This window comes from Mya arenaria, chromosome 4 (genome assembly GCF_026914265.1).
Source record: "Mya arenaria isolate MELC-2E11 chromosome 4, ASM2691426v1".
Classification (NCBI taxonomy): Eukaryota; Metazoa; Mollusca; class Bivalvia; order Myida; family Myidae; genus Mya; species Mya arenaria.
In genome coordinates this window covers 20,662,018-20,689,001 of record NC_069125.1, presented here as the reverse complement: position 1 = coordinate 20,689,001, position 26,984 = coordinate 20,662,018, and the positions used below count along the sequence as shown (strand labels likewise).

General features: G+C 36.9%; 1 protein-coding gene across 1 annotated transcript in view; it reads left to right on the top strand.

Moving 5' to 3' along the window:
* The first annotated feature begins 3,525 nt into the window (after window positions 1–3,525).
* Window positions 3,526–26,984, top strand: part of LOC128230166 (myomodulin neuropeptides 2-like) — a 34,906-nt gene continuing 11,447 nt past the window's right edge. The window contains exon 1 of the mRNA XM_052942218.1: window positions 3,526–3,899. Within this exon, the coding sequence (XP_052798178.1) occupies window positions 3,845–3,899 (55 nt within the window). The 5' untranslated portion in view covers window positions 3,526–3,844. The remainder of the gene's footprint in view (window positions 3,900–26,984) is intronic.

Below are 26,984 nucleotides of genomic sequence, written 5' to 3'. Positions count from 1 at the left end.
AGGTAGGACTATAGCTTTATTATATCACCCGGTTAGAATAAGACTTTGTAGCTCTGTGAGTAAGACGCTGGATTTCAATTTTGGCGACGCGGGTTCGAAACCGGTCTCCGACACAATTTTTTTTTAAATTTTGGTACTTTTTTTACAATTATGATATCAAACCGTAACACATTCTATTAGATAATTGTCCTGAGATTCGTTACAGAAAAAAACTTTTTTTGGTGCCAATCTGTGACACAGTCCCTTTAAGCCTTAACCAAGCTATGATGTAATATGCTAAAGGGTCGTGCCTCTTTTGTTTCTGAACCCTACTGAATTTAATGTGCGCGGACACCAATACCTACACGACGGTTCACTAGAATGAAACAAGACCTACACGACGGTTCACTAGAATGAAACAAGACCTACACGACGGTGCACTAGAATGAAACAAGACCTACACGACGGTGCACTAGAATGTACAAAGACCTACACGATGGTTCACTAGAATGAATCAAGACCTACACGACGGTGCACTAGAATAAAAAAAGACCTACACGAGGGTGAACTTGAATGTACAAATACCTACCCGACGGTTCACTAGAATGAAAAAAGACCTGCACGACGGTTCACTAGAATGAAACAAGATCTACACGACGCTCCACTAATGCACACAGACATACAAGACGGTTCACTGAAATTGCCAAAGTAATAAACAACAGTTCAATAGAATACATCAAGACCTACACGACAGTTCACTCGAATTCACCACGACAAACACGACGGTTAACTGGAATAACAAAGACCTACTTGACGGTTAACTAGAAAACACAAAGACATACACGATGGTTTACTAGACTACACCAAGACTTACACGGCGGTTCACTAGAATGCAACAAGACCTACACGACGGTTCACAAGAATGCAGAAATACCTACACGACGGTTCACTAGAATGCAGAAAGACCTACACGACGGTTTACTAGAATGCAAAAAGACCTACACGACGGTTCATTAGAATACACAAAGACCTACACAACGATTAACTAGAATTCAAGACTACATGCACGACAGTGCACTAGAATACACGAAAACCTACACGACGGTTAACTAGAACACACAAGGACCTACACGACGGTGCGCTAGAATGCACGAAAACCTACACGGTGGTTAACTAGAACACACAAGGACCTACACGACGGTGCGCTAGAATGCATCAATACCTACCCGACGGTTCACTAGAATGCAACAAGACCTACCCGACGGTTCACTATAAACCACCCAGACCTACACGACGGTTCACTACAATGCACAAATACCTACACGACGGTTCTCTAGAATGCCTAAAGACCTACACGACAGTTCCCTTGAATGCACCAAGACCTACACGACGATCAACTATAATGCACCACGACACACACGACGGCGCACTAGAATGCAACCAAAACCTACACAACGTATGTAGTGTGGGGCCAAAATGGGAGGATATGAGGAGTGAGAGCTGGGCCAAAAGAAATCATCATCACTAGAATGTATCAAGACCAACACGACGTTTAATTAGAATGCACCTATATGTACACGATGATTTACTAGAATGCACCATCACTAGAATGTTCCGAAACCTATATGACGGTTCTTTAGACTGTTCCAAAGCTAAGAAACATATTTGAAATTTCTAAACAGATAACAACATAAACAAACTTTACAATAAAATTGCTCTCATATCTGCATTATTTATTTTTTATATATATTTTCATTTGCCGAAGATATATGCCAATTTTGTTTGCCAAATGTTTATGCAACATGTTTTAAAATAAATGTATAATTGATAATCGTTTTATACTGATAACAATCGTACTATTTTGCCCGCATGCGTAAAAATACTACACCTTCCATTTACTTTTATTTGCATATATTTTTAAATGTCTGAGAAAGCATTGTATTTTACAAAAACTCAATTGAGGAGCAGGTTAAAATCTGCATTGGTAAATAAGCCGTTTTCGATTGTCAAAAGAAAATACATTGAAAAGGTCGTAAACACGCATTGTGTCAGATTTTCCGAACATTTTCATTAAAGCTTTAAAGGAAGCTTTCTGAAAACATTTCAATTCGACACCATTCATATAATGCGCCGTAAAAAGTCCCATTGAAGAGAATATTTTCTCTACGAACATAATAAAAGTTTGAAATGGGGAATATAAATGAAGAACCATAGACGCCAGAGTGTATTTCCAATTCTGGCAATTAGAGGAGATTGGGGAAGCGAATGGAAATGTATCAATAAAGATTTGGTTTGATGATTAGTTCCGATCGGGATGAGTGCTACAGAAAGATATGAATATTGTTTGATTGTCACGGTGCGAAGATTTATCAGAGCTCCGGATTTTCCGGACGGGTTGATGGGTGGGCCATTTTCCTGACTGATCATGCACTTTTGTACAACGAGATAATGACATGTCTCATTATTTTCAAATTTCAAAATAACTTTAATGAACAGTATTTGATGTTAACCTGATATGTCAGTTTTCAGTAAGGAAACCTACACGCTGTGTTAGGCTCGCCCCATTTGAAACTGAGATTATACTTATTTATACGTAATTGCTTATTCAAGCTAAATGAAAATGAATCGTCAAGCGCAGGCAGACTAACGATTATTTTGCATATAAACTTCAAGGTGAGTTTCGCTACTTAGAAAGCACATCCCGTCTTTTACTGAATTATGGACGCTTTCATTTTCGCCCAAATCCGTGATAATATGTACGCATAAGAAATGGCAATTTATGACTTTATATTCTCAAGTATTTTGTCATTTAAGTATTTCTGGTCATTAATATACTTTTTTCTTCCCAAGGATTCGAATGCTTCGTTCATTCATGCAGTACGAACGATCGGGCGCGATTTTTCAGTGTTTAATTCGGTGTTAAATCATGTACTGTATTTATTATTATTGACCAAGGTTAGGTAAACCGAAACCAGTCTAAGGTGAACTTGTATAGACGAAGGGAAAAACAAAAACGTTGATTGAATGAAAAAAGGGCATTTATTCAATGCCATAAAAGTGTAATAAATTAATATATATACACATGTAGTTTTTCCAAAAGATCATATCTGGGTGGACAAAAAACGCCAACAGGAGAAAACCATGTATTGTATAAGATATCACCAGAGACTGTTATTTCTAAACTACACAATTCAACAGTTAAAATAAACGATTCGTCAGTTCACATGCGACTCAATTATTGCTTCTTTATCGTCAGAAAATCAAAGGCAACTAAATGGCATATTACCAATAACTATTTGTTGATTCGACTCGCAGGGTTATTTCCGATTCCATTCTCCACAACTGTCAATCAGAGGCCACCGCACGCTGGGCTTCCAATTGATTGATAGCTTTCTCGCAAGGTGGAGCTTACGTTAATTGCCACTTTCTGTAATTACTTTTATTTTTGTATTTAAATGCCCGCCGAAATAATTATTTCAAATTGACATCAATTTTCCAATTCAATTGGCATTACACGAAGAGTTTTCGGGGATTTTGCGCAGTTCATCCGTTCTATGTCATTTCCGGTGTAGGCGCGGACGGCGGAGGACGAACGAAAACGAGGCGTTACCACGCAGGAAAAAATCCCTGACTTTCTACGTCACACACCGTGATTAAAACCACTGCAGCTCCATTGGTGATCGGAGAAACGAAACAAACGGCACAAGCTCAAGATCATTTTTCATTTTTCGGAACAGAACTTCAAAATTTGGCTTAGTTTTCATTCGTGCATCTTTTGGAAAGAACAGTTACTGTTCTTTAAATCATTTTTATCAGGGATACCTTTAACTGTTTAAATTGAAAACAAAAGAGACAGCTTATAAAAATGAACTATAGATTTCCGGTAGCAGTTGTGTTGCTCAGTTTATATACAGTGTCTGGTAAGTACTACATAGATATTGTCTTCGCAAATATGTTTCTACACTTATACTAAATACGACTGTTTAATCAGATCACAAACAAAAACTTCTTGAATGGCTGTAGGAAATGCTACCTGTATCACCAATTCAGTAACAATGTGTTTGCTCTTTTTGAGCATATGCTATATAATTACGACTGAACATATGCTATATATTACGACTGAACATATGCTATATAATTATGACTTGAAGGTAGTAGTGAGAACAAACAGATTTGTTTAGTTTTAGAAAATATATTAAACACTCACGCTTGGCTAATTGAAATACTAGTTGGATGCTTTTTCAGTCAAAGGGACGCGGAAAAACAAAGCTTTTTTGTTTCAATTATGTTGAAAATGGAGTTGTCGGCCACATGAACAATACAATTTTCTATCGGATGCATTTCGTTTCGTTATTGAGTAAAAAAATGTAAGTTCCATAGTTGCCGTTTTTACGAATGAGAGTTAAGCGATGAAGAAGTCGAGTACATATTTTTGAAACATTGTTAAATACTTATTTTCCATAGCTAAAAATTACAAACGTTCAGGAATAAGAAGGCAATTCAATAAGATTCTTATAGTCTTTCGAGCCTTTGTTTTTTATTCTTTTAGTTTCAATTACAATTAATATTAATTCCACTACATGCATTCTTAGAAGAATTTTAATTCTAAATAAAACTCTTAAAAGAGAAAATAAATATTTCTTGAAGAGCTAAGACTAAAAAAGTATAGCAATCTAAATTCAATGAGAGTCAAAAAGAGGTCTTGCATTGTGCGTTACAGGACGGTGTTGATAATATCGATGGGAATACAATTTGTTACATGTTTCCTGATAGAGATGATTATTTAAGATGATTTTCTTTAAAATAAAAGAAAGTAACGCTATTTCTAATAAAGTGGCTATCATCTTATCAGTATGGCATAAAACAAGTTTAAGAGGCAATCTAATGTTGTTTTTGTAATACAATTAAATGAAAGCATCACCAAAGAAAGACAAATCGAAAGTATTATAAAACTGTATTTAGACTTTACATACAATGTTGCAATACCACTTATACAGGAAATATGTTATGGAAGGTACTGCTGTTGTACACATTTATAAAAAATAAATCAAAATTCGTGTTCAAAGTACTTAAAATTATAATATACGCCGCCTTTATTTTCTGTAAACTCGAATTACCTGCGAAATAAATAGATCTTTGACAAAGATCAAAGTTTTGAAATATGCTCGGAGCAGTTAAGAACGCCAAGCATAGTGAATGCTATTTCGTTAATGTGAATATTAAATATACACTACTCTAAAACTTAAACTATACCTCGATTAGTATCACTGTTATGCATTTGTATTTGAGTTTGAACTATTTTGGTAACTTTTAAAGATTATGAAATGAAAAACTTCTTTTTAATCCAAACATTTTAAAAAGTTCTTTCATAACAAGCATGAGTTGGCAATTTCAGTGGAAGAACTGATTTTCAATAAATGGAAATGAAACAAAAAGGTAATGACCTGATCATGCAAAAATACAAATCATATTGAAAACTCTGAAAAAACCCCGATCTAGCCATGCGATTGAAAGGACAAATCAATCGCATCCTTTAAGTTTAAAATATAGCAGAAATGGTTCGATTTTCGTTGTGATAAGTTAGTTTATAGTAAATATGCTGGCTTGTAGACATTTGCTTACTTTACACGATGTCAGATCACTAAAAGGAAATAACACAGACTGTAAGAAACTCGAGGATGTTATTTCTGAATCTGTACATGTCATTCTAAATTATTTGCGGTTTTTAAAATTTAAATAAACTATTTATTTCTAAAACTAGGAACTATTATATTGCAAAAGGGGTTTAATAATGTTATGATTTATAAATCAAACCTTGCAGGTTTTAACTTAACTGTGAGCGTTATTGAGAGTTATTAAGATTCTAATCGACAAAACTTTATATTGAGGTCGAACACTTTAAAAGACAATTTGATATTAAAGTGAAAAGTTCGAGGGAAAAGAATAATGAGACTAATTAAGTGGAATATTTTTTACCAAAGTAACTGTACAGAAAATCGTGATTAAGAGCATGATTTCTTTTTTGATGTTGTTTTTCTTATATCTATTTGAAATCATTGTACAACATTCACGGTTCGAAGCAGGTTTAGCCTTAATACAAGATCTGAGAGAATACAAGGCCTCGGGGAAATTGTACCGTGACAAAAATCTCCATACGATAAAACACTCGTTAGCTGGTAATTATAAATCGCATAAAGAAAAGTAATATTCACTTCTGGATTTATATTTTATAATCGTGTACAAACAAATCCAAATATTGCACTACGAAAAACAAGTATCTCCAGAAGAGGAATTTATTTACGTCGAATCGAAATTACAAAGATAAACATGTGGTAATTAAAGTTTTCTTTGAATCATCCCAGTATGATAAAACCAACGGTGAAATGGTCAAACAGTTTATTCAAAACATCTCATAAAATGGCAGCAAATTCTTTTATTTGAGCAATATATGGTTTATCTCTCCAGAGGCTTTGTTTATGTTTCGGATTCTGATCCAAATCCTACCCGCTAATCCGCTAACATACATTTACAATATTTCCGTTTAATTATTCATAAAATGGTAGCCACAGAGCAGACATCAGTGGTAGAATAAAGACTTCGTACACTCTACTCGTCTCCCGTGTCTCAGCAACCAAGAGCTTTAGCACAAGTACAGATATGCCAACAATTATTAAAAACATTAAAGATTTTGGTCTCATTTTATCAATAATAAACACTATACTATAGTTGTTCCAAACTTTGTTTGAATTCCTATACTTGGTTGTTGTCTTAATATCGCTAATCATTAAACACAAACAAATTCGCTCATCATTCAGGGCGTTCATCGGCACGAGTTGCTTCCAGGGAACAAACTCATACATGACTCCCATGAGCTTATGGCTATCATAACAATCTAACTAAATCACTAAATGTTAAATCATAATCTTTTTCAAGTACATAGCAAAACATGTACTAACCTTTAAATTCTAATCTTAAAGACTAGAACTCACGTAACAACTACCAGCCATAAAACTGAGAACAAGAGTTGAGGTAGTTGAGAAAAGAGAGCGAATTTCAAGGGTGATTCTGATAATGTAACAGGAAAAGGAAACCATGCTTTATTGTTACATATGGCGGTGTAAAAAGGATCAGTGTCCGGAATGCGATCATGCCAAGTAATAATATAGTCATGATCACAGGAAATAATACATAACTAGAATACAGACATATGATCCTCACTAGATATGCTAAACACATGCGACACGCCATACCTTTTATTAAAAGTGCGGTTCAAAAAAAGGTAGTAAGGACTTCAAACTTATAAAGATAATTGATTTTGAACTATAGAAATTGTCGAGAGCAGAGACCATTTAATGACCATAGGATGGGTCTCATAAGAGGAAATTCAAGATTACATATTAAAGTATATATTGCCATTTGTTGTTTCACTATGTAAGTAAACCGGATCGAAATGCGCATCCATCATTCAAACTGTAATCTTTGTCAAAAAAAATAAGATGGAGTAAAATCATAAGCAAGAAAGACATAACCCCTATTTCCCCCGTATAGCAGTAACAATGATATTAAAGGAACATTTCGCCTTGTGGTGCCATTTCTATTAAAGGAACATTTCCCTCCTTGTAGTAACATTGAAAGTTAAGAAAATTTCCCCTTCTCGTATAAACATTTGTATTTAAAGAACATTATACCTTCTAGAGGTAACATTGATATGATATGGAACCTTTCAACTTCAAGTAGTCACAATGATATTTAAGCAACATTTTCATTCGATTGTTTTCCCTTATGAAATAGTTTGACGGAGAACGTACAAGCATGGTTGTTTCAAGAACTCGCAGAAACTATTGACCATGTTTTATTTGATTGAACAAATGTCCCTAGAACGCTTAACATGTTTGCCAAGACAAGGCAAAATGGTACTTCATTATCCTACAATTCGCTTTGCTTGGGCACACACGTGACTTGATTAATCAATGTATGATTTGGCGCCGTTTATTTGACTCGCAAATTTATTTTGTTTGGCCGTTGGCTTGTGTGTTGTATCCATTTCTAGTGTTGATGTTTTTCATATGGTAAATAACGTAAAGATACGTCTAGTACAGCTTACCTATTCGACTTCCATTCAATAAATCGCATTAAATAAATTACAATACAAAAAAATAATACTCACACACATACTCAAGTTGTTTGTATACTAGTAATATAAAATTCAGAACTCCTGCATATATTTCCTTCATGCACCCGCTCTTTTATGACATTACATAGCTTTATTGCAGTGAAAGGCCTCCAGCCCAAAATGAAAATTACAAAATAAATTGTATAGCAATATAGTACAAGAATAGGTCAAATGAAATTTTACAGCAAACAGTAATATGTAAGTACCAATATAAATTGTAAAGCGATATAGTTCCAATGTTTATTCAATGTGGAATATCAATTTAATGGTATGGTGATATAGTACATATAATAAATATGCTGCCCAAGTGGTTCTATCCGCCTCATCTAAAGATTTCAGCATGTTGTAGCATTGCTTCGGGTATCTGTTGTCCTCCATCCATTTTTGTACGTTTAATATAATCCAAAACTTTGCACGTTTTCGAGATTTTAGTTGAAAACAATCTTCACAATTTCGCAGAATAATAAATAAAACAGAAGAGAACTATGCATTGATAAACACATATCGTATGAATGTCGTCGTTTGGCTCGTTGCAGACGGTGACGTCACTTGGTAGTTGACCAAACTTGCATTGGGTGCATTGTCGTGTTACAAACTATCATCATAAATATTATATACATATGTATAACAAACATATATCAGGGAGAATTTTAAACATTGACAAGACAGACAAATATGGCATTCACTGGTATGGAAGAGTTTTGAAGCAAAAAATACATCTTGCTTTCTGACTTGTACATCTTGCCTTGTTACTTTTACATCTTGCGTTATTGCATCCTTAATTTGTTATTTGGGCAACTGTTATGCTTGTAAAGTTCCTTCTTTTATCTTGGTTGGTCTAAAGTGACATTCAACGTTTGCCTATGCATAAATGTGCATACGTATGTTTTCTGAATATCTTGTCAGTCAGTTATTAATTTATACATTAATGTCAGTTAAATATTCTGGGTTTAACTACCTTTTTACTCTAGCTTGATTTAAAGCTTACTTCCTGACTAATTTTCTTCAAGTGAACAGGCGGGCATTCGTAGTTGTAGTTTCTTCAAATGTTTAACATATTTAAAATATTTTGGACTGCACATACTGTGTTATTGCATCAAGTATTTGTTAAGGAAAGAACAAAAAAAAATACAATCGTGAAAAGGACATGGTTTGGACTTAAATAGCTATTTCCCCATTGATGCCAAATAACGGTTAATAGTAAAAAGCCACGGCACAATATATACTTAGTTTTTCGCGGTTGTAGTTCCTCAAACGTGTTAACTGGCTGTGCCAAGGCTTTCACTGTTGTAGTGCCTGGCTGTGCCTTGGCTTTCACTATTGTAGTTACTCAATCGTGTTTACAGACTGTGCCGAGGCTTTCATTAAAGTAGTTCCTCCAGCCTGTTAACTGGCAGTGTCGAGTCGTGAACTGTTGTATTTTCTTCAGCCTTTTTGGTGATAGTTCAGAGGCGTTCACTGGTGTAAGTTCTACAGCCTGTTTACTGATAGTGTCGAGGCTTCAACCGTTGTAGTTGCTCCATCGTGATTACTAATGCGTTACCCTCAGTACGGGCTTTCACTGGTATAACTTACCATGCCAATGCGTTACCCTCAGTACGGGCTTGCACTGGTATAACTTACCATCCCAATGCGTTACCCTCAGTACGGGCTTGCACTGGTATAACTTACCATCCTAATGAGTTACCCTCAGTACGGGCTTGCACTGGTATCACTGACCATCCCAATGCGTTACCCTCAGTACGGGCTACACTGGTATAACTTACCATGCTGATGCGTTACCCTCAGTACGGGCTACACTGGTATAACTTACCATGCTGATGCGTTACCCTCAGTACGGGCTTTCACTGGTATAACTTACCATCCCAATGCGTTACCCTCAGTACGGGCCGATGCGTTACCCTCAATTCGGGCTTTCACTGGTTTAATTACTATCCATGCCGATGCGTTACTTTCAGTACGGGCTTTCACTGGTTGAATTACTTACCATGCCGATGCGTTACCCTCAATTCGGACTTTCACTGGTTTAATTACTTACCATGCCGATGCGTTACTCTCAATTCGGACTTTCACTGGTTTAATTACTTACCATGCCGATGCGTTACTCTCAATTCGGACTTTCACTGGTTTAATTACTTACCATGCCGATGCGTTACTCTCAATTCGGACTTTCACTGGTTTAATTACTTACCATGCCGATGCGTTACCCTCAATTCGGACTTTCACTGGTTTAATTACTTACCATGCCGATGCGTTACCCTCAATTCGGACTTTCACTGGTTTAATTACTTACCATGCCGATGCATTACTCTCCATTCGGACTTCCAATGGTTTAATTACTTACATGCCGATGCGTTACCCTCAATTCGGGCTTTCACTGGTTTAACTACTTACCATGCCGATGCGTTACCCTCAATTCGGACTTTCACTGGTTTAATTACTTACCATGCCGATGCGTTACCCTCAATTCGGACTTTCACTGGTTGAATTACTTACCATGCCGATGCGTTACTTTCAGTACGGGCTTTCACTGGTTTAATTACTTACCATGCCGATGCGTTACTTTCAGTACGGGCTTCTACTGGTTTAATTACTTACCATGCCGATGCGTTACCCTCAATTCGGTCTTTCACTGGTTTAATTACTTACCATGCCGATGCGTTACTTTCAGCACGGGCTTTCACTGGTTTAACTACTTACCATGCCGATGCGTTACGTTCAGTACGGGCTTCTACTGGTTTAACTACTTACCATGCCGATGCGTTACTTTCAGTACGGGCTTTCACTGGTTTAACTACTTACCATGCCGATGCGTTACCCTTAATTCGGGCCGTCACTGGTTTAATTACTTACCATGCCGATGCGTTACCCTCAATTCGGGCTTTCACTGGTTTAATTACTAACCATGCCGATGCGTTACGTTCAGTACGGGCTTCTACTGGTTTAACTACTTACCATGCCGATGCGTTACTTTCAGTACGGGCTTTCACTGGTTTAATTACTTACCATGCCGATGCGTTACTTTCAGTACGGGCTTTCACTGGTTTAACTACTTACCATGCCGATGCGTTACCCTCAATTCGGTCTTTCACTGGTTTAATTACTTACCATGCCGATGCGTTACCCTCAATTCGAACTTTCACTGGTTTAATTACTTAACATGCCGATGCGTTACTCTCCATTCGGACTTCCAATGGTTTAATTACTTACCATGCCGATGCGTTACTCTCAATTCGGACTTTCACTGGTTTAATTACTTACCATGCCGATGCGTTACCCTCAATTCGGACTTTCACTGGTTTAATTACTTACCATGCCGATGCGTTACTTTCAATTCGGACTTTCACTGGTTTAATTACTTACCATGCCGATGCGTTACCCTCAATTCGGGCTTTCACTGGTTTAACTACTTACCATGCCGATGCGTTACTTTCAGCACGGGCTTTCACTGGTTTAACTACTTACCATGCCGATGCGTTACTTTCAGCACGGGCTTTCACTGGTTTAACTACTTACCATGCCGATGCGTTACCCTCAATTCGGGCCGACACTGGTTTAATTACTTACCATGCCGATGCGTTACCCTCAATTCGGACTTTCACTGGTTGAATTACTTACCATGCCGATGCGTTACCCTCAATTCGGACTTTCACTGGTTTAATTACTTACCATGCCGATGCGTTACTTTCAATTCGGGCTTTCACTGGTTGAATTACTTACCATGCCGATGCGTTACCCTCAATTCGGGCTTTCACTGGTTTAACTACTTACCATGCCTATGCGTTACCCTCAATTCGGGCTTTCACTGGTTTAATTACTTACAATGCCGATGCGTTACCCTCAATTCGGGCTTCTACTGGTTTAATTACTTACCATGCTGATGCGTTACCCTCAATTCGGGCTTTCACTGGTTTAACTACTTACCATGCCGATGCGTTACCCTCAATTCGGGCTTTCACTGGTTTAATTACTTACCATGCCGATGCGTTACTTTCAGTACGGGCTTTCACTGGTTGAATTACTTACCATGCCGATCCGTTACCCTCAATTCGGGCTTTCACTGGTTTAATTACTTACCATGCCGATGCGTTACTTTCAGTACGGGCTTCTACTGGTTTAATTACTTACCATGCCGATGCGTTACCCTCAATTCGGGCTTTCACTGGTTTAATTACTTACCATGCCGATGCGTTACTTTCAGTACGGGCTTTCACTGGTTTAATTACTTACCATGCCGATGCGTTACTTTCAGTACGGGCTTCTACTGGTTTAATTACTTACCATGCCGATGCGTTACCCTCAATTCGGTCTTTCACTGGTTTAATTACTTACCATGCCGATGCGTTACGTTCAGTACGGGCTTCTACTGGTTTAACTACTTACCATGCCGATGCGTTACTTTCAGTACGGGCTTTCACTGGTTTAATTACTTACCATGCCGATGCGTTACGTTCAGTACGGGCTTTCACTGGTTTAACTACTTACCATGCCAATGCGTTACTTTCAGTACGGGCTTTCACTGGTTTAACTACTTACCATGCCGATGCGTTACCCTCAATTCGGGCCGTCACTGGTTGAATTACTTACCATGCCGATGCGTTACCCTCAATTCGGGCTTTCACTGGTTGAATTACTTACCATGCCGATGCGTTACGTTCAGTACGGGCTTCTACTGGTTGAATTACTTACCATGCCGATGCGTTACTTTCAGTACGGGCTTTCACTGTTTTAATTACTTACCATGCCGATGCGTTTTTTTCAGTACGGGCTTTCACTGGTTTAACTACTTACCATGCCGATGCGTTACCCTCAATTCGGGCTTTCACTGGTTTAACTACTTACCATGCCGATGCGTTACTTTCAGTACGGGCTTCTACTGGTTTAATTACTTACCATGCCGATGCGTTACCCTCAATTCGGGCTTTCACTGGTTTAATTACTTACCATGCCGATGCGTTACTTTCAGTACGGGCTTCTACTGGTTTAATTACTTACCATGCCGATGCGTTACCCCCAGTACGGGCTTTCACTGGTTTAATTACTTACCATGCCGATGCGTTACCCTCAATTCCGGCTTTCACTGGTTTAATTACTTACCATGCCGATGCGTTACCCTCAATTCGGGCTTTCACTGGTTTAATTACTAACCATGCCGATGCGTTACGTTCAGTACGGGCTTCTACTGGTTTAATTACTTACCATGCCGATGCGTTACTTTCAGTACGGGCTTTCACTGGTTTAATTACTTACCATGCCGATGCGTTACGTTCAGTACGGGCTTCTACTGGTTTAACTACTTACCATGCCGATGCGTTACCCTCAATTCGGGCTTTCACTGGTTTAATTACTTACCATGCCGATGCGTTACCCTCAATTCGGGCTTTCACTGGTTGAATTACTTACAATGCCGATGCGTTACGTTCAGTACGGGCTTCTACTGGTTGAATTACTTACCAAGCCGATGCGTTACTTTCAGTACGGGCTTTCACTGGTTTAATTACTTACCATGCCGATGCGTTACTTTCAGTATGAGCTTTCACTGGTTTAACTACTTACCATGCCGATGCGTTACCCTCAATTCGGGCTTTCACTGGTTTAATTACTTACCATGCCGATGCGTTACTTTCAGTACGGGCTTCTACTGGTTTAATTACTTACCATGCCGATGCGTTACTTTCAGTACGGGCTTTCACTGGTTTATTTACTAACCATGCCGATGCGTTACCCTCAATTCGGGCTTTCACTGGTTTAATTACTTACCATGCCGATGCGTTACCCTCAATTGGGGCTTTCACTGGTTGAATTACTTAACATGCCGATGCGTTACTTTCAGTACGGGCTTCTACTGGTTTAACTACTTACCATGCCGATGCGTTACTTTCAGTACGGGCTTCTACTGGTTTAACTACTTACCATGCCGATGCGTTACCCTCAATTCGGGCTTTCACTGGTTTAATTACTTACCATGCCGATGCGTTACCCTCAATTCGGGCTTTCACTGGTTTAATTACTTACCATGCCGATGCGTTACTTTCAGTACGGGCTTTCACTGGTTTAATTACTTACCATGCCGATGCGTTACTTTCAGTTCGGGCTTTCACTGGTTTAACTTTTTACCATGCCGATGCGTTGCTTTCAGTACGGGCTTTCACTGGTTGAATTACTTACCATGCCGATGCGTTACTTTCAGTACGGGCTTTCACTGGTTGAACTACTTACCATGCCGATGCGTTACTTTCAGTACGGGCTTTCACTGGTTGAATTACTTACCATGCCGATGCGTTACTTTCAGCACGGGCTTTCACTGGTTTAATTACTTACCATGCCGATGCGTTACTTTCAGCACGGGCTTTCACTGGTTTAACTACTTACCATGCCGATGCGTTACTTTCAGCACGGGCTTTCACTGGTTTAACTACTTACCATGCCGATGCGTTACTTTCAGTACGGGCTTTCACTGGTTTAATTACTTACCATGCCGATGCGTTACCCTCAATTCGGGCCGTCACTGGTTTAATTACTTACCATGCCGATGCGTTACCCTCAATTCGGGCTTTCACTGGTTGAATTACTTACCATGCCGATGCGTTACGTTCAGTACGGGCTTCAACTGGTTTAACTACTTACCATGCCGATGCGTTAGTTTCAGTACGGGCTTTCACTGGTTGAATTACTTACCATGCCGATGCGTTACCCTCAATTCGGGCTTTCACTGGTTTAATTACTTACCATGCCGATGCGTTACCCTCAATTCGGGCTTTCACTGGTTTAATTACTTACCATGCCGATGCGTTACCCTCAATTCGGGCTTTCACTGGTTGAATTACTTACCATGCCGATGCGTTACTCTCAATTCGGACTTTCACTGGTTTAATTACTTACCATGCCGATGCGTTACCCTCAATTCGGGCTTTCACTGGTTTAATTACTTACCATGCCGATGCGTTACCCTCAATTCCGGCTTCCACTGGTTTAATTACTTACCATGCCGATGCGTTACCCTCAATTCGGGCTTTCACTGGTTTAATTACTTACCATGCCGATGCGTTACCCTCAATTCGGGCTTTCACTGGTTTAACTACTTACCATGCCGATGCGTTACCCTCAATTCGGGCTTCCACTGGTTTAATTACTTACCATGCCAATGCGTTACTTTCAGTAGCGGCTTTCAATGGTGTACCTCATATAGCGTGTTTATTGACAGTGCCGATCACTGGTGCAACCCATGCCGAGGTGTGACAGTGCCGATCACTGGTGCAATCCTTGCCGAGGCGTGACAGTGCCGATCACTGGTGCAATCCATGCCGAGGCGTGACAGTGCCGATCACTGGTGCAATCCTTGCCGAGGCGTGACAGTGCCGATCACTGGTGCAATCCATGCCGAGGCGTGACAGTGCCGATCACCGGTGCAATCCATGCCGAGGCCACTGGTGCAATCCATGCCGAGGCGTGACAGTGCCGATCACTGGTGCAATCCATGCCGAGGCGTGACAGTGCCGATCACTGGTGCAATCCATGCCGAGGCGTGACAGTGCCGATCACCGGTGCAATCCATGCCGAGGCGTGACAGTGCCGATCACCGGTGCAATCCATGCCGAGGCGTGACAGTGCCGATCACTGGTGCAATACATGCCGAGGCGTGACAGTGCCGATCATTGGTGCAATCCATGCCGAGGCGTTACCCTCACTATGAGCTTTCGCTTTTTTTTATTTGTTATGATGCAAATTAGTCATGTTCAGTTCTGTTTAAAACAGCTACTTTGTTTGCGCTGTCTTCTGGTTCGTTCGTTACCACCAAATATCGACTCGTATCAGTTGATAATACCGAGGGTCATAACGTTAAATCAACATTATATTTTACTTGTTCACTCTAACAGTTAAGTTTGACTTATGATTATAAAATTTAAATCATTTATTTTATATGTAGAAAAAAATGCATTTATTTCATGTACAAAGAATGTAAAATATTAGTGAATTATAGCCGTTATCATTCATCTTAATATGGCTTGTGTGTGTGGAAACAAATTAAGTGTGTGTCAATGCTAAAGACATTTGTTAAAGTAAACTTATTTTCACCTATTTTTAATATAAGGAAAGTCTCTGTTATCCAAAACAGATTTAGAAATACATGTACGATGAATTAACTGAACCAAACAATACTGTCGTTAATATGTCCCTGTTTGAGTACAATGTAGAATGTATTACTACGCCACGAACGATGCCATTTATTTGTTTAAAATTGCAAATATATTTTCTTTTACTGCCAAAACAGGTATGAATTCGATAGTTTTGTGGATTTTATTATATAAAATTGGAAATAAACTTTCTTTGGAAACATGAAGTTTGAACGAAGTTGTTATTTGAGTATTTTTAATTGCGCAACATAAAGTATCAGACAATTGTACAAAGTCTCCAAGGTAGACTCAGCGAATTTTCAGGGGCCTTGTTTTATTAAAAAAATATTTTCGAATTTGATTTTCAGTTCTTTTTAAAATGCGTCAACATTGTAATTACCAAATTGCTGTCAACAAATTAAGGGTATCGTCTTATAGATTGAGTCTCGAAACCGGTAGCTGGAGTAGTACAGATTTTGATAATATGAACTGTCCCTCGTGTAATTATTTCCTTGAAGACGCATTCATCTTCCTTTTGGAATATAACATGTATTCAGCATTAAGGCAAAGATACATTCCTCAATATTATTGCCGACACCCAAGTATGTTAAACTCCATTGAACAGAATACGTACATCATTATGAACCTTGCTGTGTATGTGTATAGAGCTTTCAATATTAGAAAGCATCACACTTTGTATTTCGTACAAATGTCAATTCTTCAATGAATGTTGACTGATATATGTCTATAAACTAAGTTACTATTAAGTGTACGTAACAACCAATCAAACCAATACTCATATACCAAAACATTTATCTATTTTCATTTGTAAATTATTGATCTGTTGATTGCTATGGATTTTATGAACTCGTTATATGTCTGTAATGATCATGTGCCATTTTATGAACTCGTTTTATGTCTGTTATGATCATGCGTCATTTTCTGAACTCGTTATATGTCTGTAATGATCATGGGCCATTTTATGAACTCGTTGTATGTCTGTTATGATCATGCGTCATTTTCTGAACTCGTTATATGTCTGTTATGATCATGCGTCATTTTCTGAACTCGTTATATGTCTGTAATGATCATGCGTCATTTTCTGAACTCGTTATATGTCTGTAATGATCATGGGCCATTTTATGAACTCGTTGTATGTCTGTTATGATCATGCGTCATTTTCTGAACTCGTTATATGTCTGTTATGATCATGCGTCATTTTCTGAACTCGTTATATGTCTGTAATGATCATGGGTCATTTTCTGAACTCGTTATATGTCTGTAATGATCATGCGTCATTTTCTGAACTCGTTATATGTCTGTAATGATCATGGGTCATTTTCTGAACTCGTTATATGTCTGTAATGATCATGGGTCATTTTCTGAACTCGTTATATGTCTGTAATGATCATGGGTCATTTTATGAACTCGTTATATGTCTGTGATGATCATGGGTCATTTTCTGAACTCGTTATATGTCTGTAATGATCATGGGTCATTTTATGAACTCGTTATATGTCTGTGATGATCATGGGTCATTTTATGAACTCGTTATATGTCTGTAATGATCATGCGTCATTTTATGAACTCGTTATATGTCTGTAATGATCATGGGTCATTTTATGAACTCGTTATATGTTTGATTTTAAAATAACATTTGCTCTGTTCGCTGGAAACATGAATAAATTTATTGCAAGAAATTATCTAGATAAAAACGGGCTAATGACAATCCTTTTACAGAAAGAAGTTTGAAAAAAATTAAGGCATTTGAAAAAATATTCTTGGCATTTTTCAGTAATGATTATTTCATTAATATCAAAAATTATATCAAGTTATTTAAAACATATACCAATCAAGCAACTTCTTTGAACAATTTATTGGAGTATTAACACACGAACCATTCAACCTCTAAGGGAAAGAGGTTCTGTGAGACGAAGCGGCCTCGTTTCCTGAAGAGACTGTTGCCCTCAGGGCTTGAAAATTGATACAAGGCTAATTGGTGTAATTTCCAGCTCAAACTCCAAGCAAAAGACGATGTAAAGAGGTATTCAAGCGTTCTCATGACAGGCAAACACTCCCTGAATGAATGAAACATTTCTTCCAACAGTGAAGTATATTCGATATTATTCTGAGTTTTTGTTCTGAGTGTTTTCAACACGTACGTTTGATTAAAGTTTGCAATATACAATTATTATGTTCTATGATGTGTTGTCCTTCATAGTTACTGTGTTCCTAAGACTGGTTTAAGTGTACTTAAGCTAATTTGTAATGGGTTGTTGGGCAATATACACGTATATCAAATCATCCTGGATTGAAACAGTGTATACGTCAACAGTCGGCTCGAGCATGCTCGCTTAATAACATCAGATTTAACCAGTGTTGTTGTTGTTGTTGTTGTTTTTATGAATAATGTGAATAAATACTTGGATTTCCGTAGGATTCTGAAACCGATTACAACTGACAATACAAACACTGAACGTTCCTATGTTGTGGGTGTCACTCCAATACTAATTATTGGAATAATTACTATACAATTATTGATTAAGGTGCAATGCCAGTGTGTGTATACCACGTGATAAATTACGTCATATTATCCTACGTCGGAAGGCAATATTATGCTTAAAATGAAGACTTAAATCAAAGATAACTTTTCTATTACTACACCATTTTGAAGCAAAGGGCAGTCTATGCCGCTTAAAGAGCCACGCCTTCGTTTCAATACCGAAGTTTGATAAGGTGATTAGTTTCATCAAACATTTCGACAAACCTGATTCCAAAATTGTGTTTTGACAGTGCTCCGTCACACGACCGTATTGTGAAAAGGTTTGTCGACGTGTTTTAACAAACTACACTCTCAATCAAACTCTGGTAAAAGACCGAACGCGGGGCTCTGTAGCGAAGTAGACTGCGCTGTTTCATTGAAAATGGTGAAGTAATAGGAAAGTTATCTTTGTTTAAAGTTTTCATTCGAAGCAAAATATTTCCTTCCGACGTAGCATTTATGACGCAATTTATCATTTGGAATACACAGACTGAATGCATATGATCTGATATTCGCCGGTAATACGTCATATTGACCGAGGTGCAGATGGTGTCAATAGGTTTTCCTGTCAGTAAATACCATATCATATTCTATGGCCTCCTAGTTTTATTTTATTACATTGTTATTTCCATATCCACATTCAGTATGATCACGCAAGAAAAACATGATTATTTGTGATGAAAGTAAAAGCGCACCAATAACAGTTTTCTTTAAATGACACCATTTTCTGATTGCCATTCTTTTCATATTTCGGCAATGACGTCACTTAATTTACCCCAGCTGCGTCTATTCTAATGAAGTTCTCTAACTAATGAAACGCGTTTGCATTGGGCGTAATTTATAGACCATCAATATGAGTAGGGAAAGGCCAAACTCACGAAATATTATACATTCTTGCCCGTATTCACTAACATCTTGAGTGTGAGTTGGAGACACACACTCAAAGCCAGTATTTCTAATTTCCATGTAAAGTAAATATCAGAGAAGAATAATATTGAATATTGTTGTATATACTACAAATACAATGTTTAACTATTGTCTATTTCAGAATAAGATCAACATTGTTATTAACATTTGAATTACACGCATATCTGAGTCTGAGATTCAAACTCCCGCTCAAGAAATTTGTGAATTTGGGCAAAGGGCTGAGGCATCATTTAAACAACGTCATTTTATATTAGGAATATAATAACATAAATCGCTTTTTTGTTTAGTGTAAGATCGTTATAAATTTCAGCTGGTGAACGCAAAGAATCAATATTTTATTCTTGGCGCGCACTATGTGTATTGTATGTCCACTGTCTGAAGTATCTGTCAGATCGGTACGGCCATGCGGCCAGAGTACAAACCAGCTGGCTTTGCTCCAGTAGTCTCAAATGTATCCCCAACTAGACCATTGATATATAGACGTTCACACGCATGTTGAAAACGACTTGCAAACAGATTCAATAAACGTTGGCCGTATGAGATTCGCTTAATCGAAATCAAAATACCTGAATTACGAAACGTGAAGCGAATTTTGCGCGTACCTTTATCATGCGGCTAAGCTTAGACATAGGCTCATAGAAGGCATAAGAAGCAGTATTTTAACTTTATTTGTTAATGTAGAACAATGCCAATTCGTATGCGTATTCGTAGGGACATAAAAACTTGAAACTTGCAAATTCGCAACAACCCGTCATGTATTCATTGTAAATGGGAATCACACACTTTGTATGTATTTATGAAACTGAAACACATCCAAGACCTGAGCATGACATATACTAGTAACAAGTATATCGATTACGCTTAACGAAATATTGAAATATAAATAAAGTCAGGACAATTTATATAATAACTCGAACAAATAGGTCAATCTTCGGGAAGGAAACATATGAACAGCGACGAGCAGAAATAACCCTTAGGCCACACCAAATTAATGTTTAGTTCTTCGGATTTTTGCCCAAAACAATTGGAGCGAGCGAGCGAAAAAAAAATAAATAAAAGTTTGACAGTTTTCATAAAAACCGAAGCAAGCGAAGAGCAAAAAATATAGTTTTCCTTATATTCAATATAAATAAGAAAGATTGTTCAAAATAATTGCCCTTAAACCCATTTTAATGCCATCTTAAACTGAACCTCTAATGGACATTGGGAAAATGTCGGAATGCATACTATTTATTCATCCGTGTTTAGTACAAACATTATATCGATAAATCTAATGTCTTATATAATTAAAACGTACTTTAATATGACGATCATTCATAATAATAAATAACCCTGCTGTTAGTAAAAAGTTTGAAACGACTTATATAAATCTACCTGAATCAGTTTAACATCATATGCAACTGTATTTAGACATAACTTAGGATTAATTTGGGATTTGTAAAAAATGATCACTTACACAGGCATCATCAAACATCAGACTCCATATAACATAGACTAAATTTTGTTTTTATTATCACAGGAAATGCAATGACATGTGCTTATTAAAACAAAAAGAAAAAGGGTATTTTTCAGAGTACTTTTTTGGGTTATTGAGATGTTTTTATGCACCAGCCAATTCCAATTGTATATCCCCCCATAAGTCCGGAATAGCGGGGACTTTGACTTCCGGTTTCTCAAAACCCGGGTAAAATACCCGACTGCAGGGACACACTGCTGGTAAAATCTCTGCCAAATGGCCCCGCAACCCCGAATACCTATGTGAGGCCAACTTCTGTCTATCGTCAATATAAAGACAAAACCACTTTCACTAGTCACTGCGGGGCCACCTGAAAGGTAAAAACACAGCCCATTGCCTCTGCTATCCCCGGTATACCCCTGGAACAAGAGCGAGGGGTGGGCGGGGCAGTGGTTACAATTGACAAGTATATTACAATCCCGGATTATGCTGCATATAAAAACAAAATATAAGGTGATAAACTTAGCCGCTTACTTACGTTGAGGTATATCCAGACCAGTGTTTTATATCGCTATTTGTGAAAAGATATTTGTTCATAACTGTTGTTTTGTCCGAATTTGATCAAAAATGAGCTTGATACATCAATTTGGAACAAACAATGACTCATGTTCCAGTTAAGTTGACCTGTCCGATTTCCATTCAAAACGAGTCCCTAATTACGCAATATAATCGCTACCAGTCTTAGATACACATGCTTTATTGCATAATGATTGCTTTAAATAATGATCCTTTAGTGCATGAGAATATCAACAATGACTTCAAGCATCCTTAAAACATATTAATTGTAAAAAATAAGATTTAATTTCCAAACTCCGAGCCACATTGATTATACCGGAAGCCGCCATTTTGATTGAATTTATTGAAACCCATGCTAAACCGATCGATATACAGTATAAAAACACTACGCATCGGTAACTTCCTTTTACAAAATCACGAAAACTAGCGTAGACAAATTATACTTGATTATTTTTAGCCTTTAAATAAATTATTACTTGAAAAAAATCTACTTGGCGATCAAAATGGAGGTGCGGGCGCACAAAAAAAATAAAAATATTTTTTTTACATTTTCAAAAAAATAGGAGCGGTAAATCCGCGGAACGAAATATCAATTTGGTGTGGCCTTATAGTAAATATATCGTAGCCAGCAAATATGCAAATATGCATTGCTCAGGCAAAAAAAAATACCTGTGTTTCCGGTAACCCGACCGACCCTATTTTTTCCTCGCCGACCCTAATTTTTTTTAGGCATAAAAGTAAAAAATCAAAAATTAAATATATCGTCGTTAATTTCGTTGTTTGTCTGCCTCTGTTTCCGGAGAATTAACTTTCGTTCCTGATTATGTATTACCGAGACGCTTTGTCAACAGAGAAACAAAATGGCGGAGTTCGGCTATCCCTGTCCGATATCCTCAAATTGACAGACGCATGTTTATGGTCCAAACACGTGGTTGATCACAGGATACACATTTTGCTGTCTTCATAATGAAAATATTTAGGATAAAGTTCGCGGTGTTATTTATCCATGTCCGAAATAGAACTTACTTTTTTACATTAGGCAAAGTATACGCAAAGTATATCATGCAGGCTTCTTACGATTTGGCTTTGCGAATTCATGCAGGCTTGACTGTGAGGTTCACATTAATTTATCCGCAATTACCAATGGTTATTTATTTCGCCTAATTTAAGTCCCATCAACTGAAATCCAAACAAAAACCTGCAAAAGTTTTAACAACACATTTATAGCAATGTGTCGGTTGCAGATCAAACGGTACAATTTGTGACGTCAGAGCACGAGCGGTAATAAGATCAAAGGCGCGCGGCTATGGTTTGTATTTAAATCGGTCGGTCGGATACCGTAAATACCATACGATCGCAAAAATATAATAATCAATAATCGTCGTATGGGAATCTCAAAACAGTGACCGAAATGTTTGAATTCACTACGAATATGAATGAAACTTTGATTGTAACGAGAATAATGATATATTATCAATAATAAAATAAGAAACGTAAAATAAATCCATATCCGCGTTTACTTGTTCTGTTATTAACCTACCTCCACATAAAAGAGCTCACAGTGGACAAGAAAATCGGCGATTTTCTTCAAGCAAATTAACAAATTTAGTTGATAAATGACTGTTTCGCTAGAACATCATCATAGATTTGTAGAAATTGAAGTGCTGGATTTGTTCAAAAACCGATCGCGTCTTATAAAGGAGTATTGTATACCAAAAAACACCAAATTTCATGGGCAAAATTGGCGGGAAAATTCGGTAGTCGAAGGTAAGGAAATGATTTCAAACATTAAACAATGCTGTTTTTTCTGACTTTTTGCTAATTTTGGAAAGCTTAGATATATTTTTAATTGATTTGATGCAACAGAATTTTGCATGCAATCGAAACTGTAAAAAAAAAAAAAAAAAAATCCCGACCGACCGACCCCAATTTTTTTTCGCCATGTCACCGGAAACACAGGTTGTTGTTTTTTGGCCTCAGTGTTGGACAATGGAGAGTTAGTTTTATTTATAGTTTCATAGTTTATTTCAAGTGCATAAAGGCCATAGGCCCATGAGCATACAAGAATTTTGCATATATACACATATCATGACAATTCATAGATCAGTGGTCAACATTATACAGTGGATACATTATTATTATTCTTTTTACAATAACTAACACTATATTATTATATAATTCAAATTTTAATATTTATAACACTATATTATTATATAATTCAAACTATAATATATATAATACTATAATATTATCACAGTGAGGAGACAGTGGCTGTTATACAGATATAAACTTATTACATATGTTAGATATAAACAAATGTATTTTTTAATTCAAAAGCTTTATGTACATACATCGATAATTTTCTACATGTAGCTTTCCTATCACTGGCAATAAGTTCAACAAATTTCAGTACATTTGGTCTTTTCCAATAATATTTACTGATGTATTGTTTTCTTAAATCATTATACAATGTACATTCTAACAAAAAATGAAACTCATCTTCGAGGATATTACAAATTTGACATTTTCGTTCACTAACAGGAATACATTTATGCCATCTACCGGCCTCGATTTCTAGTCTATGTGATGAGAGTCTTAACCTCGTAAGGGCTTTCCGAAATTTTACAATATTTACATCACACAAGTAAGATTGTAACTTAAAATCTGCAAACAGCACATATGATTTTGCTCTGGATGAGTTATTAATTTCTGCAAACCAGTTTTGTACATAAACATCTTGCAGTCGCTGCTTTAATTCATATATAAATTTATCAACGTCACCAACAGTTTGAAACAACAAAACTTCATTAAATCCTAATGTTTGTAAAATATCTCTAACGCTCTTTGCCCATGATGTACAATTAGGCAGTCTCTCTAAGTCTCTATACAATATTTTATAAACTGCTCTTACATATTTGATATCATCACAATGCAATTTTTTTAACCAGTACTTTATAACGCTTACAACTGTTTTAGTGACTAATGGTGTTCTTCCAAGTTCTCCATAAACAAAATTGTTCTGTGTTTGAGTTCTTACACCTAGAATCTCTTTACAAAACTTCAAATAAACTCGTTCTTTCTTTACGCTATCGTTTAACCCCTAGACTTCACAGCCATAATTCAACACTGGGTATATAAGTTTATCAAATAATGACAAATAGTGGCTTATTGATATACCAGGAAACTTAGTAAGATCTTAATTAAGCTTATATAATGCCTTCATAGCTTGCCCTGACAAGGTTTCAAACGTTGTACTGAATGAGCCACCAGGTGTAAATACAATGCCTAGATAAGTATATTTTTTTAAATCTCTAGTTCTTGTCCTTTGTACATAAATTTAATATTTCTTCTTTAAATATCATCACCTTTGTTTTATTTATATTTACACTAAGTTTCCACCTGTTACAATAATCTTCTAGCAGTACTAATCCATTTTGTAACCCACTTTCAGATTCTGATAAAATAACAATAGCATCAGCATATAGCAACAGGAACATTTTTAACATATCTAAATCAACCCCTTCAAAACCATGAAGCATAAAGTGTTCTTCTATATCATTTAGATACATACAAAATAATATACGTTTGGTGATTCAGGCATATATAGTTTACTACCAAAAACATTATTTTACCGGCTCATGGATATAAGTTCGTTTCCACGGTACACCATCTAACATTTTGAGTTAGGCAGTCAATAAGGGACATGTGTCCGTTGGAGTTTGTTTGCTGGGATTTAATCACTGTCATAATATAAACCTGATGCAGTTGAATCATCATTGTTTGCATGCTCAAAGAAATATTCTGAAAACAACGCTCCATTGTAAAGATTGTTCTCGTTTAGCATATGATCTGGGTGGGGTATTAGTGATTATTGTTTGTTGTAAGATTTACCGGGAAGTTCATTTTACAAAGTAAGAGAGCTCTGAAACATATTTAAATATTATATTACATTAAATAAATGTTAATTTGTTTATTTTTTTTAATGATGTCCAAATCAAAGAAAATTGTGGAGCACATTCAGCTTCAAGAAAATGTTGAAGAATAGAAACTTTCCATAGTAAACGGTAAGATTTGTTTATGGACTAGTTCTTTACGGGAAGTAACTACAATTGACAATGAAAGTAGTTCTTAAACGTGTTATAATCATTTCAGTAAAACTATCAAGGCGATATTCTCACTGTTGTCACTTCACTGACAAAACTCTGTTTTTCACTGGACAGGATAAAGGAAAGTTCGTTATAAATATATTTCAAAGGATGCCAAAAACGTTCCATTTGGAAAACAGAACTGTTCCACCTGCCGTGATTCATGAAGGAAAGGAAATAAAGAATTAAAACTTGTTAATTATAGTGTCACTCTTCTCAGTTAAGGGTAGGCCCGTTGGACTTATAAGCCATCTTAATATATGAACATCTTTACTCCCGGTTCCTATCCTTTTTTCCGGGCACCTAGCCTTGCTTCTGGGTCACCAACCGGCCATAACAGAACAAGCCCCATGTGGGGCTCGAAACTTAGATCTTCGACTCCGTAGGCGAACGAAACAGCCATTTGGACACGGGGCCGTAAATGTGCAACTCATAGAAATAAACAATGAATATGATAAAAAAAAATGATGAGCATTAATCAAAGGAATTTGATTGCCGATGTAGCGATTAAAGCTCTTTAGTTCAGAAATGTATGCACAATGTTTCAACGCGAGATTTTCGCTGAAGCCAACTGCTTAAGGTGGAAACTGATACAAAAACTCTTCAGTATCTCATGTGGTAGGAATAACTATTGTCTAGAAGCCGCATTTAAATTACTATACAACGATGCGAATGAATGTCCAGGGACAATCATTGCATCGAGATTCTTACATAGCATTTGCTGTGTTCGTGATAGTTTAATTCCATGTTATACATAATTAAAAGAACATGGTAAAATACGCATACTGAATTTATCATATTAATGGTTACAATGCGTACTGAGGCATTAATAAAGAACATCTCAATAACATCCCAGTATCACTTTCATTCGCTAAAATTGATAACAAGTTGAAATGAAGCCACTTTATAATACAGATAAAGGTTATAACAAAGACCGTTTCAAGGATGCGTTGTCTATAATTACAGGGAAGTTAAGTTACATATTAGGTTCCTGAAATATATTTAAGGAATAAAACAATAAGCCCCAAACTCTGAGTTTTAGGGAGAACTCGCCTAAATCTATTCTATGTAT